Below are 18,072 nucleotides of genomic sequence, written 5' to 3' on the forward strand. Positions count from 1 at the left end.
GCCTAACCTCCCTGCCTACATCTTTCTCCTGTGCTGGATGCTTCCTGCCCTTGAACATCGGACTCCAAGTTCTTCCGTTTTTAGACTCAGACTGGCTCTCCTGCTCCTCAAGCTTGCAGACAGTCTATTGTGGGACCTCGTGATCATGTAAGTTTATATTTAATAAACAACTCCTTTATATATTTATCCTATTAGTTCTGTCTCTCTAGAGAACCCTAATACAGACTCCAAAGCCTAAGTATTAGAAAAGGCTAGGAGACAGCTCTAAGAGAGCTAACACTTATTTTCAAGAATGATTTTAAAACTCAAAAATTCCCAGTTGCTGGTGTGTCTCTGGCCAAAATATTTCCAACATTTCCTTAGTGATAATTATAGACGGGGGTCTTTAAAATTCAATGACATGACAGCCATTTAAGGAATAACTAAATTAGGACTAGGAAACCCTAAACTATGAAAAGCATGTAGAGCTCTGCCAGTGGAAGGGGACCTCATCCCCAGCCAGCACCAGGACATCTGCCCAGAGGGACACGGCCAGGGTTGTCGGAGAACATAGTCATGCACAAGACTACTTACAGAGCCCCTTAAGGGTATAAGATATGAACTTTTGAATATGAGTTTTGAGAGCAGCAGGCAACCCCTCTCCCATTGTCTCCTGATGAAGTGGCTTCTGTGGTGCCCAAACAATAGCAAGCATGATATTTCAATTTCCTGTTACAAAGAAAGAGAACTCTTGTTCTTTGAATTTCAGAGGCCGCATAGACCTCTGAGCTTTGTGGACAGTTGTGCTCATGATAATTTTGCTGGTGTGTGGTGCAATCATGAGTAGAAATGAAGTCAGGGTCACACAGTGAAACAGAATCTTCTATAGGATAACATAATAAACATTACTGGGTTAAAAAAAATAATCTCGGGTGAGTTTGTGGATATTTTATTCAATGCCTCCATGTCTAAATGAAAATTAGCTTTCCTAGGAAAAGGTTGCTTTACCTGAATTGTTTTAAAAGTCACACATTTTCTTTTTTTTTTTTTGTCTATCTTTGTGACATTTGGGAAACAATGTGTTTAGCGGTAAAGACAGCTGTTAAGTAAGAATGAATCTGTTGACAAATCATGTACCTTCTCATTAGCTTCCATTTCATCATCTGTAAAATAGGGATGATAAGTACCATTTGTCAAGCTGGTTATAAGAAAAAAGTAAGATGTGTATTACATAAATGAATAGTGACATACATAAATGGAAAATGTGTGTTACATACATGGATAAATATAGAAACAAACAAAAAATGATGTCAATCTCCCTGCCTTTTCCACTTCCAGCTACTGGACATTTTGGCATTCAATTAAGAAAATAAAAATTAAAGAAACTAGAGGTTGGAAATTAGTTTTACTTTGAGTAGAGTTTTTGTGGCCTATTCGTATCAACGAGTGTAGGAATAAGCTACTCATTTAGTAGTGAATGCATGAACATTAAGAGGAAAAAATGATGTACAAACAATAACTGTTATAATTATAAAAACTTTATTTCATTCTTACTTTAATTAAATCTTTATAAGCACCATGTCATGAGCTGGCAATCTAGAAAGAGGACACTGGAATGCTTTAGTCAATTACAAACTGCAAGCTGATGACGTGAAGTTACAGCTACATGGAGCATGTGAACAAGACCACATTTAGAAATGTTCACTTAAGAATCCCATGACAATGCACAAAACAGGAATCTGGCATTGATTTGTTCACACTTTTTATAGTCAGAATCCAAAGCTTGTGCATGTAAACATCAAGAGAAACATTTTATCACCCTAACAGTTTACAGTTTGCTAAAATTTGACCCTGAAAGCATGTATGTTGCCATCTTGTTTTCCTGACCAGTGCTGGGCCACAGGCTGAAAAAATCAATTCCTTTAAAATTTAAACGATGCTTAAAGGCTGTGTTCAACATTGTGTAAGTTGTCAGCAAGGCCTTTTAATGTGTACATTTCTTATGTATGATCACCAAACCATTATTTACCGAATGAAATTGTGAAAAACTATACATTTTCAGCAAAATGTTTTAATTTGGTCCTATATTAAAAGACCCAATTGCCAAAGGATTTTACACAAATTTAATTCACAAGCATGTACACAAGAGAATCACTATAAAGAACATTGCTTCCTGGTTTATGAATAAAAAGTTTATCCTCTACTTACACTAAAACATACAAAAAATAATCTACAAAAATCGTTTACAATTGATTTTAGCTAAAGAAAAAGCTTTCTTCAGAAAAAAAAAAGATGATTGTGTGGTGGTAGTATTTTAGCCATCAAAAAAGGAATGTAAGTAACCAATAAATATAATGTGCTTTCTCCATATAGACATATTTACACTTGAGTCTTTGGCTTATGTTATTTTCTAAAAAGAACTTTTTAAATGATCCAGCCATCATTGCACATTAAAAGAAAATAAGCCAGTTATATATATTTATATATTTATATAGAGATCTGCTACACTGGAAACATATAAAAAATGAACTTTACTATGAATTTGCACAGCTTTTCTTTTCTTCTTCCTTTTAAGATTCATCAGCTTTCATTTTAGAAAGGGAGAAAAATGCCACGTAGAAAGTATGAACTCATGCAACATATGATAGCTGTTCTACTGAAACCATGAGAAAAAAGGTGGCATGTTCACTGTACAAACACCAATAAGTTCTCATTTCAATCTGGTTCTTATTAAATATAATTTATGTGGCATGAAATGTTGATGCTTTAATATAGTAATAAAAACTAATTCAGTCCTTTTTATTAAGATACACAACTTCATAAGAAAAATACTTTTACCTCTCAAATGTAAAAGTCTCCCACCCCCCACATTAAAATCTTTCTGCACAAGTGTAACAGGTACAACAGTTGCTGGCTCAATAGATGAACAGGTTTCTTCATAGATGCACGTTAAAGAGTCTCACCCAACTAAGATGATTCCAGGTACTCCAAAGCTACATCATAGCAGAAACGGTATTGCTCCTGAAAGATGTCAAAACACAAACAGTGAGAAAAGTTAAGAAAGAGACTAACATTAAATAACAGTTACCAAATGAAACTTGACAACCAATTTAGATAACTCAAGGATTACAATTTATTTTTTCTATATATGAGATTAATATCTAGGCATACATATTTTATACTTGAGTCTAATGATCCATTTAAGAAAAAGGAAGTTTATATTAAAAAGACATTTTATCTTAGATGCATATTTTCCATCAATTTTTAAATGTCTAAAATTTTTTATCTGATTATAATAGTAATATTTGATCATTACAGAACAATTCTTTACAAATCTAAAGAATATACAAATTCTGAACAAATATAAAGAATGAGAAAAAGAGCTGTGATTCTATCATCAGAAGAAATTGTTAAAATATCACCTTTGTTTGCCTCAGTTCTTTTTGTGCATGGTTGAAACAATTTTCTTAGAATAAATATAACTATGTGTACTTCAAAATATAATTTTAAATGTAACTTTTAAAATTTAACATTGTTACAATTCTTTTTCCATGTTATTTAACATTTTTTAATACCACATAAAAATCAAACATATGTATTGTTTGACTATTAAGTTGCTTTTATTATTTTCTCTATTTTATAATGCTATGGTGATCAACTGCAAATGTTTTTCTCCATATATTTCAGATGATTTCCTTGAGAAAAAAAAAGTCAGCCATTGTAAACAGCCATTTATGCAATTTCAAGTTCTTAATTTTTGACACTGTTTTTGTCCATTAGAGTATTTAAGTAAATTTTTCAAGAATGGTTAGTGGTCCTTAAATTTTGAGCCTACTTATACCTGAACATTTATTTCTGCTGCCTTTATATGTTTAAGACAACATATTGGCAATAACATTTTTGAGTTAAAACAGCCTTTCCTCTAAGCCCATCTATGGACTTGCTCCGTAATAAGAATTCAGAAAAATTCAGAGACCATATAATAAACTATTACATATAATACGCAATTCATTTAAAAATTCCCAACTCAGTTCATTCAAGTGGGTAAAATTCAGGCTGGATAACAGTCTAAAAGGCATATTATTTTGGAAGAGAAGTTCCAGGTGTCTCCAGCAATAAACTAGGGTAATAAAACTTTCCTTAAGAGGTCTTTATCATTCCAACACTATTTACCAAGTAGGTATGATTCAAATTCACCTACCACTGTGGCGAGTGCATTCAAGGAACCAAAATGTGCCTAGAAATAGTTATGTCTCTTTAAGCAGTTTCCAGCAATTTTGCCTACACTCTAAATCTCCTCACCAAACTTGTCAGCTCAACTCCATAGCCCACTAAACGAATCATCAACACTGATTAAACACAAATCAGAGGGCGGAGTGTTCAGGATTCATGGGACACAAATGTAAAGGAAAACAGTAACTTTTTGGAAGGTTCCAGAATGGCAGAGTTTAACCATAGATTTTTTTTTTTTTTTTAATTAAAAAAGGGTGGGAAGTCAGTTAAATTTGAAGGTAAACATTGAATTCTGAAGTCAAAAGTGATCCCACTGATGACTTTAAGACTTGATCTGAAAAATGGAGGCAGTTTACATTAACAAATCTTCAAACTGCAAAGAGTTTAAAGACACCACTATTCATTCAGTTGCTAAGACGATCTGAGAGTTCCCCCTCAAAAATCCCTTCGATTCATTCCCCCTTTCTCATCTCCACAGCCAGCACCCCAATCAAAATCAATGTAATCTTGTGTAGACAGCTGCAACAACCCAGGGAAATGAGACGGTGTAGAGAAGGAGTTTGAGGGCACCTGTAGTAAGGGTGGAAGTCTAGTACCTCTTGCAAAAGTGAAACAGTATAAACCTAAGCCTTCAGATTTTGTCTCAGGAAGTAACACAACTCTTGTGTGAGCAATCCACGAGCAGGAAGTGGTGAAATACTTTAAAGGTTTATTGAATTGCTCATTCTAGTTATCTGATCATCTTGATAAATGTAGGGCAAGCAACAATGATGCCTTGGTTTTTCTGGTTTACTTCTCTGTGAGCATACACTACACAGCTGCTCCCTACCTGATCCCATCATGCACATACATACGTGTAACCCACCGATACCTCTCGTTAGAAGTAAAATGTGTTAGATAAGTGTAACTTTCTTTCTTACTCTGCATACAGCTTCACCTAGATGAACTGTCACACACACACATACCTATCAGCTCTTATTTTGTAAGCTATGTTCTGACTTCATGAGCCTTGACAAGCTCAAGCAGCATGATATGAACTGCCCTCTAAAGTTGGTAAAAGCTGAAAACTTAACAATGATAGTTTAACTATTTATAATTTGATCAGAAAATGAATAATTATAGATATTGACAAAACTAAATTTCAGTTGCCTTTAAAAATACTGGCTGTCTAAGGTACTTATGAAACCTATATCCCTTAGACATACAGCCTTGATACAGGATTTATTCTTCTTATAGGACCATTTACCAAAGTTTACTGCAGCAAATATTTTTTGGCTATCACAGAAAAAAAAAAATCCTACAAATTTCCGAACGAAATGAAAATAGTTTCGCTTATGTGATATGTGATTAAGTGTCTGTGGGTAGAGGGGGGTGCTCAGCAATCTATTAATTAGGCAGGAAAGTCCCCACAACGTCTCATTTTCACATCTGATTCCCTATGTGTGTATGAAGTCAAATCAATAAGTAGGTATATGACTAACTAATCTCTAAGATGCCTTCCAAGTCTAAGATGCTGTGACTCACCGGGGCTTCCACCATGTTTGGCTTGCTGTTCCTCAGTGTCTTTACCGCATGGAAAACATCGACAACGTTTTGCCGTTTCACCATTTCAACAACGATGCCTATCGCACAGAACATGCCACTTCGCCCGCCACCATTTCTGAAAGCAAAGAAAGCACAAGCATTTTAGATAGCAGCACCAAGTGACCACAGGTCACACTATCATATATGTTTGGGAAAATAAGACATTGTAGCTTTAATTGTTTTCCATTTGTGTCTTAATTTTGCTTTATATGTGTACAAGGCAGAGAGGAGGAAACTTGAGGATGAAATTAGATCAGCAACTTATACTTAGGAATATGCTATAGACATAGATTGCTGCAATCTAGACTTTGGGATTCTGATATATTTGTAAACTGTGTAAATCTGAAGTTGTTAAGAGTAGTGTTCCAAAGAGTTTAAATAATATAACTACATAATAATCAATATTTGGAAAATATACAAAATAAACTTAGTAGTTAATTATAGACTCATGAGACAGGAAGACTGTTTAAAAATAACATGTATGGGAGGTCCATAAGATGCAAGTCGGATAGTCTTTAACATTGAAAATGAGAAAATAAGCACCAAGGCCCTACGAATGACAGGCTGCACTGCCCTACTCACAGGCAGTGGATAATCGTCCGGCCTTCCCCTTCCTCGCATTCCTCCTGCCACTTTTCCACCTGCAGTATCAGTTTCAAGAATGACCTTTTGGATCCAGGCACTTCTCGATGAGAAGCCCATCCTAGGTACTGAAACTGTTGCACCATCAGATAACCTTCCTGTGGCTGTAGAGGGAAAAGTGTTTTTATGTAAATAAGCTGGGACTACAATTTTTACAAAAAAGTAAAAGGTGCATACAATTTACAATACAAATAACATCTACACTGGATTGAGTCTAGCTGATATAAATCCTCAATTTGTACACGGTACTACAAAAACATTATAAGTGACAAGAGCAGGAAACATGGCAATCATCCTTTATACCTGTTGCTCCCTCACACTATGTATCCAGTAATTCATTACTATGATAACATTTCCTAAATAACTTTCAGATTCATTGCTTTCTCTTTATCACCACCGCCATCAATACACTACCGGTCACAGGTTCTGATAATTACCTCCTAGTTGAGCTCCCTGAATAAACTTTGATCTCCTTCCAGTTCATTCTTACTGTAGGCATCATGATTATTTTGAACTGCAAATATAATCTTGTCATTTCCTGCTTTAATGACTTTCAAATGATCTTAGCATAAAATCCAAATTGTTGTCATGTCTTAAAACAACTTATGTGATCTGGCTCCACCCCCCTTCTTCAATTTTCTCTTGGTCTTCTTTTAATCCATTTATCAAGTCACTTCTTGCCTTGGGGACTTTGCATATACTGTACCCTTTGCCTTGAATACTTCTTTCTTGCTTGCTCCTCTCAATCCCAAATAGAATGACCAACTTGTCCCAGGTTGGCCTGGGATTTCTCTGGTCTTAGCACTGAAGCCTGTGTGTCTTGGGAAAGCTCTTGCCCTGGACAAACCAGGATAGTGGGTTACTTCAACCCCAAGTAATTTCTATTGATTCATTAAATTTTGGCTTAAATACTATCTCAAAGAGGTCATCTCTGATCACACAGTTATGTCAGATCACTCAGTTAAACACTCTATATTCTTTACTCTTTCGCTGTAAAATGCATCACTTTTATACAAAAAGGATTATACAATTTTCATGTAATGCTTTTCTTCCTGAAAAACATAAAGATTCCTTAAGTACATGGAAATCTTTTTTTCCTACACTCTGTATCAGTAGAACTTTGCATAATACTTCCCCAAAAGTAGTATTGTTGAAAGAATGAATCAAAACCTTAAACCTTGAAATATAGATATCAGGAAGAACAAGTAATATATGAGTAAATCATATCCGATTGGCAAGGGCCCATGCATCTTTTGGCAGCTGATAAGCCCTACTTCGTACTCTACAAACTTGTTGTTGGTACATATTAAATATTTGATGCAGTGAAATATATTAAATATACTAAATGCTGACAGTGAGAACAGAAAAAAAAATCATGTACTAATAAGGACCAGAATACCAAACACAGAGGCAGTTCAATAAGTAAGCAAACAAATAAATAAATATGCTGACAAAAATATAACATATCAGTTCCTGTTCCTAGAATATTTCTCATATAAACTGCTCAATTAACAGACAAGCCTTACTGTCTTCAGCAGTTCTGTTTTTTTTCAACTAAAATATTACTAGAACCATAATGTAACAGATGTGCAGACATAATGAGATTCCATTTAAATTAACATCTAAGATATGCATGAATATTATGAAATGATTGAAGTTACCCTTTTTTCCTCCACTGAAATGAGCAATAGGAGTCAATATGATTCCATTCCCTGCTCACAGTTATATACATATAGACTTATTAACCAGACACACACGTAGTCATTTTGATATGAGAGACACTGAAACATGACAATCCTAATCACACACTTAAAATAATACACACCCATAGAGCTGGTGCTTTAAAAAACAGAGTAATCTTTCTCTCTAAAAAGAGCTTAATTCCATTAAAGTTACTAATATTTTCTTTTCCAATTCTTTTTTTTTTTTTTGAGATGGAGTCTTGCTCTGTCGCCAAGCTGGAGTGCAGTGGCATGATCTCGGCTCACTGCAACCTCTGCCTCCCGGGTTCAAATGATTCTGCTGCCCCAGCCTCCAGAGTAGCTGGGATTACAGGCATGCACCATCACGCCCAGCTAATTTTTGTATTTTTAGTAGAGACAGGGTTTCACCACATTGGCTGGGCTGGTCTTGAACTCCTGACCTTGTGATCTGCTCGCCTTGACCTCCCAAAGTGCTGGCATTACAGGCGTGAGTCACTGCACCCGGCCTTTATTAGCACTTTTTTTTTTTTGAAGATCCTCCCCACCCGGATTTAATTTGTCATGTAGTGGAAAGCAGATGAGGAGTGAGGGAAAGACGATACAGTTACTACTTTGCTGCTGGGAAAAGGCATGGCGGTAGCAGTACTGATTCTACCTTTAGATCTGCGTAGAGCCAGAGGTTGGGACATTTAGGGAGATGAAATTGCAGGTAGGAGAATCAATAATGAACTTGGAACAGTGACATGGAACCCTTCTATAATGGTTGATCCAACATGTCTCTTTCCTCCTGCAGTATAACTTTTCTGTCATTATTGTTTTTGCAATGTTTTCATTTTTTTTTTTTATCACATGCCATTTCTGGGCTGGATGTCAATACTAATAAAACATGCAGTCATCCTTAAGATAAGTCTACATACACTCAGAGGCCAGGCCTAGGCTATCCAACTTGACTGAGCCAGTGAATCTGTATTTCCAGAGGGAATATGTTAGTCTAGTGACTGACCAAAAAACCTAGCTTCCAGCATTTCTGCTTTCTTATGTTTTTATTCGAGTACTAAGGCATAAGATGGTTATCAGCTTTGAGGTGGAAAATATAGTGCTTATTAATTCTAGTCTCCCTGTTGTCTGAATAAAATCATACCACATCTTGGTTATGATCGACCTATTCTAGATCAGCTCAAAGGATCCAATAGTGACTCACTCTTGTTAGATTGCATATCCTAAAAATCCGGTTGATCACATCACAATCCATTGAACAAGACATGCATTCCACTTGGATGGGGCCATATCGTAGCATCCCTTCCTCTGGCCAGTACTGAGGGCAGCCCTAAATGATGAATGTTTTGAAAGAAAAAAAAAAAGCATTATTTTTTCTAATTAGGATAGTATAAAGCAGATTTTAGCATTTCATTACTACTCTATTAAGTTGCATATAAGTACACAAAAGCAACCCATAGCCATTAACCTGGGACAAGTCGACTTCGTTTAACATCACAATGGAGGTACAGCCATAATCATACACTAATCGCCAGAAGTCTTTCACAGTGTTTGGCAGAGGGTATTGTGTGACGATGAAAGCAGCTGGTTGCCTGTAGCTCTGTGAAGAAACAAGGTAGACAGAGAAACATAAGAACTCAAAATGTATGATCAGTTGTACAAACAGATACAATACACTTCAATGTAGGACCAGTATGATGTAATAGTTTCACATGCAGAGGGAGCCAGAGTGATGCTTAAGCCATGAATAAAGAGATTCAGACCACAGGAATGAACTGAACTAGTACAGTAATGAATCAATTTGGTGGAAGACTTCAATGCCTCCAAAGCAATTCAAGTCAATACCTGAAGTTTTGCTTTACTGAAAGACGTAAATACAGGACAAACACAAAAGAAGAAACTAAAGAGCTTCTGAGGTTAACATCCTCTGTAAGGTACCTGTTGTGCTATTTCAATTTTCTAAACGCAATCAGTCTTTGAAAGGCTGAAGGCAAAGCAAGCACAAAACCCCTGGTATGTCTATCAATCATCTGGGTACTTGGATAGTATGTGTGTGTGAGTAAAATCACTCCAAATAAGAAAAATAGCTCAAACACTTGTGCTTTTACATTATGTGGACACTACCAGGATATTCTGAACATCTCGCAGGCAACCCACCTTCCACAGCTTCCTGGGCATTTCTAACATATATCAAAGGTCATAATGACAGTTTCAACCATTTAAGATACTGAAGCACCGAAGAGTAACAACAATACACTTACTGTCCCCACATAAGCAGGGAGATAGCTCCTTGTTTACCAAGTGCTCCTTGATTAGAACACAATATATTATCTGTTTCCAAAGGGAGAAGTAGTAAAAACAATATTTATCTGACCTGGACAATGTCATTTGATTAAACTAATTATTTGAATTAAACTAATTATGCAATAATAATAGTAATAATTAGTAGATTATAGAGTTCCCTAATGCTGACAAAAAATTTCAATGATCTTGTAGCTCATTTGTATCACATTACTATTTAAGTCCTTCAAGAATCTTAACATCAGAACAGGAACTGGTTCTTGGACTTCACTGATGCTACCACCATTGGGGAAATGCCGCTAACCATGGCATTCAGCACTGGCTGAAGACTGCAGGATAAATCTGAGTAGATGACAATAATACTTTACCTGGCTACTTCCAAATGACCTCAAAACCTTACCAAGTTACACATGCAGCTGGGATGAGGGTCTCCTAAGAAAGGTATGAAGGTTCATGAGTGATATTGTTTGGCTCTGTGTCCCCATCCAAATCTCACCTAGAATTGTAATAAACCCCACGTGTCAAGGGCAGGAACAGGTGGAGATAACTGAATCATGGGGGCAGTTTCCACTATGCTGTTCTCCAGATAGTGAGTGAGTTCTCATGAGATCTGATGGTTTTGCAAGGGGTTTCCCCCTTTGCTTGGCACTTCTTCCCCTTCCTGCCACCACGAGAAGAAGGACGGGTTTGCTTCCCGTTCTGCCATACTTGCAGGGTTCCTGAGGTCTCCCCAGCCCTGTGGAACTGTGAGTCAATTAAACCTCTTTCCTTTATAAATTACCCAGTCTCAAGTATGTTTTTATTAGCAGTGTGAGAATGAACTAATACAATGAGAAAAGTTAGGAGAAAGTAAGCTCTCTTTCCAATCAAATGTCTGCTCCATGGAAAGATAAGTCAAAGCAGACTGATGGCTATCTACTCATTTTTTGAGCCACAGGGGAGGAGACATGCATGAGGAGGAGCTGACAAGAGAGAAGACGACTGAAAATTTCCTTTTTTTTCCCTCTCTAAATGCAGGAACATACGTAAGGCTTTGAAATTACAGAATCCTTGGCCTTACCTCCTAATCCCTTATAGGCCTGGCAAAAAGGTATCACACTAATGATGGGAATAAAGGGTAGGGAGAAAGAGGAAGTGTTGAACAGTAAACCCTATTCTTATAAATCAAACCAGCTTTACTTCTCCGAAGGTATACCTGGGCTTCTCCGAGGGTTCATTTGCACCACTAAATCCCTAGAACATCTTTAATTATGAAATGTCTTTTTTGAATCACAGGGGATTAACAAGACAGTAAGAGCAGGTGGATTACAAGGTTCAACCTTCATACAGAAAAGAAGACAAGCTTGGACAAGAAAGCAAGACCCCATCTTTACAAAAAATAATAATAAAAAATTAGCTCGGCATGGTGGCATACACATATAGTTCTAGCTACTTGGTAGGCTGAGGAGAGAGGATCACTTGAGCCCACGAGACTGAGGCTGCAGTCAGCTGTGATCATGCACGACACTCCAGCCTGTGCTACAGAGTGAGACCTTGTCTCAAAAAGAACAAAAACAAAGAAAAGGCGACAATCTGGAAATTTGAGAAAAATTTGACAAAGATACCAATGGCAAAAAATTCAAAGGCATCAATGCTTTTCTAAATATTATTTTCTCCTTTTCTTGTTCAGACATCCTTTTTTTCATTCCATATTTAGATGCAGAAATGAAAAGGTATTGTATGCCATCTCTATATTTGCCTTTCCAGACACCTAATATAAAAATAAAAGGTATAATTAGGATTTAATGTGATTTCAGTGGGTGTGATTAATGGCCAGGCAAGACTCCGATCATAGTAAGGATGACAGCTTTTCACAGGCAAGAGCGATCACAGCAAGGATGAAAGCCTGCCTTTAGACTATTCCACTTTGCAGCACCAAAAAGAGTAAAGTAACTAGTGAAGATTGCTCATAGAAATAGAATTTGGGCTTAATAGGAACAACAACTTAGAAAGCCTGATTATAGTCAGAAAGAAATGAACTGTGGCTTCTAATTTCTCCTTGCTATTGTTTCATGGGAGAAAGGGCAAAAGCTAGAAATGAAGGCAGTAAACTGTTTAAAAAGATTCTAAGCCTTGATAGCTTTCTTGCTTCTTTCTAAGGTAATCAAAGTAAAGTGGCCAAAGTCATAATTTAAAACTTTCTTTCCTTGGGAGGCCGAGGTGGCCGGATCATGAGGTCAGGAGTTTGAAAGCAGCCTAGACAATGTGATGAAACCTCCTCTCTACTAAAAATACAAAAAAGGCCGGGTGCGGTGGCTTACGCCAGTAATCCCAACACTTCGGGAGGCCGAGGCAGGTGGATCACCTGAGGTCAGGAGTTCAAGACCAGTCTCACCAACATGGTGAAACCCCGTCTCTCTATATACAAAAAATTAGCTGGGTGTGGTGGTGCATGCCTGTAGTCCCAGCTACTTAGGAGGGAAAGGCAGGAGAATAGCTTGAACACGGGAAGTGGAGGTTGCAGTGAGCGGTGATCGTGCCATTGCACTCTAGCCTGGGCAACAAGAGCGAAACTCTGTCTCAAAAACAACAACAAACAAAAAACATTAGCCAGGTGTGGTGGCACGCTCCCGTAGTCCAAGTTACTCGAGAGTCTGAGGCAGGAGAATTGCTTGAACCTGGGAGGCAGAGGTTGCAGTGAGCTGAGATCATGCCACTGCACTCCAGCCTGGGCGACAGAGTGCGACTCTCTCAAAAACAACAACAACAACAACAAAAAACTAAAACAAAAAACTTTCTTTCCATATTGTTTTGTCTATGGCTACAACAATCTGCAGTTTAAGATTTTGAATGGGGCAAGATCGTTCTTTCGTTATGATAACCTAATACCATCCATCCCTTCTCTAGTTACTTATAATAGTCTTTATTGATTAATGGCCAACAAATTGATTATAAATTACTGAAACATTAAATGTCAGAAATAAAAATTTACCAAATTAACACAATTTTTGTAGGATTTGGCATGCTGTGATTTAAAACATTCATTTCTAATCATATTCAAAATAGATAAGGCATGATTTTCTTTTCTGAAAATAATTAAGATGACATTTATAATCTGCAATATTTACTACATGAATATAATAACTGACAATTAAGCTCCAAATCTACAATAAGGCTATAAAAATGATAGTTCTTAAGAATCCCTATAGGGAAAATCTAAAATCATTTTCCAAAAAAATATATTTCAATAAAAGTTTCCACTTTTCCTTTTTAGGTTATTTTAATTTCCTCGAAAAGAAAACTAGCCAGTGTTCACTTGCATTATGTAGCTTTTCACACAGCACTGTACACTAACAAAGAGGGCAGTCTCTTACGTCCATAAGAGCAGCATTGATGTAGTTACTGCTCTCCCCATCAATTGTAATTAAAAAAGGCAGACATCTGTCAGGTGGCAGCATGTCCATGAAACGGTTCTTGTCATGGTTCCTTGGCAGGCACGCTATACTGCAGTCTTCAGCTTGTAGTCGAGGGGTGACTGAATTCAGAGTCTAAAAAGAAAAGGGAACCCAGGTTAAAAGACAGTGTGACCCATTTAGCAGTGTAACACAGATCCATCAGGCTTTTAGAAGGCCAAGTAGAAAGTTAAGGATTTGTGCAAGGCAATGGCATTTGCTACTATGACAGGCTGATAGACTTTGTAGTTAAAGTTAATGAGGCCTGAGAAGTGACAAAGAAACAAGACACACATTGTTCTGTGCTCCTCTTCTTAAAAGGAAAAGGGACGCTAAACAACACTGCTACGTTCAAAATGCATTGCCTTAACCAAAGAAAATACAATCGGGAAGGCCATGATGATGATGATGACCCTTCATCACAGTGGGAAACGGTATCATTTGTAGTAACATCTGGGCTTGCCATATTTGAAGATAAGCTATGGCACGTTGGAAAGAGCACTGGACCAACAATCAAATAATTGTCTCTGCTCTTGATTTTGTTTTTACCCACCTTCAGAGATGTTTCAAGGGCAGTGAAAACATTTAGGGCTGTTTTGAAATAGTATTTACTACAAACTTCATTTATTATTATTATTATTATTATTAAGACAGGGTCTTGCTCTTTTGCCCAGGTTGGACTGCAGTGGTGGTATCTTGGCTCATCACAGCCTTCCAGGGTTAAGTAATCTTCCAGAGTCAAGCAATCTTCCCATCTCAACCTCCTGAGTAGCTGGGACTACAGACATGCACCACCACGCCCAGCTATTTTTTGTACTATTTGTAGAGATGAGGTTTTGCCATGTTGGCCAGGCTGGTCTCGAACTGCTGACCTCAAGATCCACCTGCCTTGGCTTCCCAAAGTGCTAGTATTATAGGTGTGAGCTGCCACTGAACCCAGACTCAGTAGTAATTAATGTGCTTGATCTCATCACACTGTGAGTGACCAGGTCAAAATCTGTATGGTTGCATGAAAAAAGGCTATAAATACACACAAATCACCACTAATTTTGACTTTCTTTTTCTTTTGAGACAGTGTCTCGCTCTGTCACCGCACAGAGTGCAGTGATGTGATCTTGGCTCACTGCAAGCTCTGCCTCCCCGGTTCACGCCATTCTCCTGCCTCAGCCTCCTGAGTAGTGGGACTACAGGCGCTCACCACCTCGCCCGGCTACGTTTTTTTGTATTTTTAGTAGAGACAGGGTTTCACTGTGTTAGCCAGGATGGTCTCGATCTCCTGACCTCCTGATCCACCCGCCTCGGCCTCCCAAAGTGCTGAGATTACAGGCGTGAGCCACGGTGCCTGGCCTAATTTTGACTTTTATGATACCTTTCCCCTTTGCTCTTCCCTAAGTCTGAACTTATTTGTCACTTTGGATATAGTAGATACAAATTCATTAATAGAAAAATGACTATACAATATGTATAATGAAAGAGATATGTATTATATTTAAAACAGGATCAAAGGTTATAAATTTGACTTGAAAAACCTTCTTTAAAAGGATTCCTAGTACCCAGAATAAATTGTAGTAAGTCATAAAAGAGGTTTTAGAAACAGTTAATACCTGAAATTCATCCTTGAGATGTGAAGAGTTAGTCTGGGAGTCTATTCTAATCATATCAAAATATGCAGCTTTAAATTCACAGACAGGTATGGCAGTTTCTCCACATAAGCAGGCTTCTAAAATGGCATCATGAATAAAAATGTACTGTTCCTACCAAAAGAATGAAAAAGAAATTTTTGTACTAGTTTCAGTATCACTTCTCTGTCATCGGAGGTAGGGAATACAGAAAATTTTCTCTATATGGAAATATGAATTAAAACACCAATATTTTTCTATATGACTGAGCTAACATTGATTACATATGAAAAGCATCTACTCTTTCAGTTGAGTAGAGTATATATGAGAGACAACTACTCTTTGTTTGCAAAAAAAGAAAAAAATGTCCATACAGGTAAATCTACATACCTCTGTCTGGACCATGTTAATACGTCGAGATCTTAAGGCTTTGACACAATTGTAGATATCAACAACACCCTCTCTTTCAGCCATGTCCAGCATGATGTCAATCACAATGTAGCAGCCAGTTCGTCCAGCACCAGCACTGAAAAAAATTAACAAATTGCAAGATGCATGTTAGTCTTCATAACCTTAAAGAAGGACCTTTTCCACTGTCAGATAGGTAGAATCAAATTGATTTAACAAAGTGCAACGCACAGCACTTGTCCATGCTGTGTAAAAGCTTGTGAATGTACAAATAACTTCATGCAGAGTATCTGCTTTGGTATAAACTAAAGATTGGAACAAGAGTTTGAAATTATTTTCAAATTGAAAATAACATTATTTAAATTCCATACCTCTCTCACAATTTTCATTTTATGTAAATTTAATACACATAATTTCAAGTTCATAGAATTGATCAAGTGGCAGATTCATGCTTCAGAATTTAACTCCAGATTGAATATTTTTAGATTCATCTAGCTGTGTGTCCTCTGGCAACAATGTGAGAATGTTGGCTCACTCACTGTGTTCGCCTCTTGTAAATACCAAGGCAAAAGAAAATTAATTCCCAAACCTTTAAATGGGAAATCTGAGGAGCCATGATTCACAGGAAATGCAAATGGTGGGGGTGGCAAGAGAATGATGGTTATATAAAGAGAGGAGAGTAACAGTGTAAAGACTATTTGAATCATGATCTGAAGAGAAAGGAAAATGAATTATTAAGTGTAGAATATGATTCCCAGCAAGTCACAAGGCTAGCCACTATCTTACTATATTTAATTCTAAAGTATTTTTTAAAATTATATTTTATTCTTTAATTGGCAAATAATAATGTACATATTCTTAGGTACATAGTGATATTTCAATACATATAATATATAGTGATCAGAAAAGGGTGATGGGCATATGAATCCTCTCAAACATGTATCATTTGTGTTGTGAACATTCAGTATCCTCCTTCTAGCTCTCTCCAACTAAACATTATCATTTACCGGACTTATCCTCCAGTGGTATAGAACACTAAAATGTGTTCCTCTATCTCACTGTATTTTGTATCCTTTAATCATAATATAGTGTCATTATTTTGCCCCTGGGGAATGTTTCTCCAATTTTATATATAGAAGTCAATGGAGAAAACAAAATAAAGATTTTTTGGGGGGAGTGGGGAATTCACTTTGTAGTCCAGAGATACTTCGGTGTAAGTGGAAAATGACACTTCTGTTTCAAGAGAGTATCTGAGACTCTTGGAGCACTTCTGAAGCAAGCAATTCATAAGAAAGTAAACCTCTCTGATAAATCAAGAAATCCTTAAATTGAAAACCCATTTATCTCATTTTCTAAGTGCTTAGATAGGCTAGTAACATTATTTCATTGTTATCCAGATTCGGTCACTTCTCTTAAACTCACTGTTCTTTTAGAAATTTAAGCAAAAACATATTGTGGATATCTCTATTTATTTTTGTCCCCTACCATCTTCTCGATCACTGTTCCCAGAGTTGGAGACAGGAATGTAATTTAAGAGTACATCAGATTTCATGAAGAGGATTGAAAGGAAGAATTTTTTTTGTTTTCAGGGTACATGAAAACATGATCCTGATCCTATGGGATGTCTTACCTTTATTTCATTCTCGCTTTTTTTCCCCTCTTTTACACATGGTTATTTAAACCCTGACTAGGTTGGATTTTCAGATAGCAAAAAATAATTAGGTACAACCTATTATGTAGCTTGGAGGGAAGAGCATTTGAGAATGGTATGCAGCATCATTTAGGAAACGCTTTTCAGATTCAGTACTTATTTTTCTGGTCACACCTCAAAATGAGGCCATGTAATTTGCTTTTAGTATCTATAAATGCCTGTTTTAAGAGAAGTTTCTAATCAGAAGAAAGTCTGGATATAATGTTCGTGTTTTTTGGCACATATTTGCTGAATCTCACTGATGCAGTTTTCAAGGTCCTCTAATGTGAAGTCTTTAGATTTTTTTTTTTAATAGCTGTTTTGCAGCACAAATCCTTGCAATTTAGGCCATTTAGTAACTCTGTATGTCTGAAATTTAGTTTTAAAAGCTGGAATTCTATTGGGAATTTTCTAGATTGCCAAGAAATGTCTATTTCAACCTAGCATTCTATACAATATGGGATTTGCAAAAGTGATAAAAACAA

General features: G+C 36.8%; 1 protein-coding gene across 5 annotated transcripts in view; it reads right to left on the bottom strand.

Moving 5' to 3' along the window:
- Positions 1 to 1,501: 1,501 nt before the first annotated feature.
- Positions 1,502 to 18,072, bottom strand: part of PTPRK (protein tyrosine phosphatase receptor type K) — a 555,246-nt gene continuing 538,675 nt past the window's right edge. For 4 of the 5 annotated variants that reach the window (XM_023230677.2, XM_023230675.2, XM_023230673.2 and 1 more), the window contains 8 exons: positions 15,880 to 16,015; positions 15,475 to 15,624; positions 13,793 to 13,966; positions 9,607 to 9,738; positions 9,343 to 9,468; positions 6,379 to 6,542; positions 5,737 to 5,872; positions 2,750 to 3,000 (listed from right to left, as the gene is read on the bottom strand). In XM_023230677.2, the coding sequence (XP_023086445.1) occupies positions 2,947 to 3,000; positions 5,737 to 5,872; positions 6,379 to 6,542; positions 9,343 to 9,468; positions 9,607 to 9,738; positions 13,793 to 13,966; positions 15,475 to 15,624; positions 15,880 to 16,015 (1,072 nt within the window). In that variant the 3' untranslated portion in view covers positions 2,750 to 2,946. Of the gene's footprint in view, positions 3,001 to 5,736; positions 5,873 to 6,378; positions 6,543 to 9,342; positions 9,469 to 9,606; positions 9,739 to 13,792; positions 13,967 to 15,474; positions 15,625 to 15,879; positions 16,016 to 18,072 lie in introns of all 5 variants that reach the window. The other variant, XM_023230676.2, reaches the window with a different exon arrangement.

This window comes from Piliocolobus tephrosceles, chromosome 5 (genome assembly GCF_002776525.5).
Source record: "Piliocolobus tephrosceles isolate RC106 chromosome 5, ASM277652v3, whole genome shotgun sequence".
Lineage (NCBI taxonomy): Eukaryota > Metazoa > Chordata > Mammalia > Primates > Cercopithecidae > Piliocolobus > Piliocolobus tephrosceles.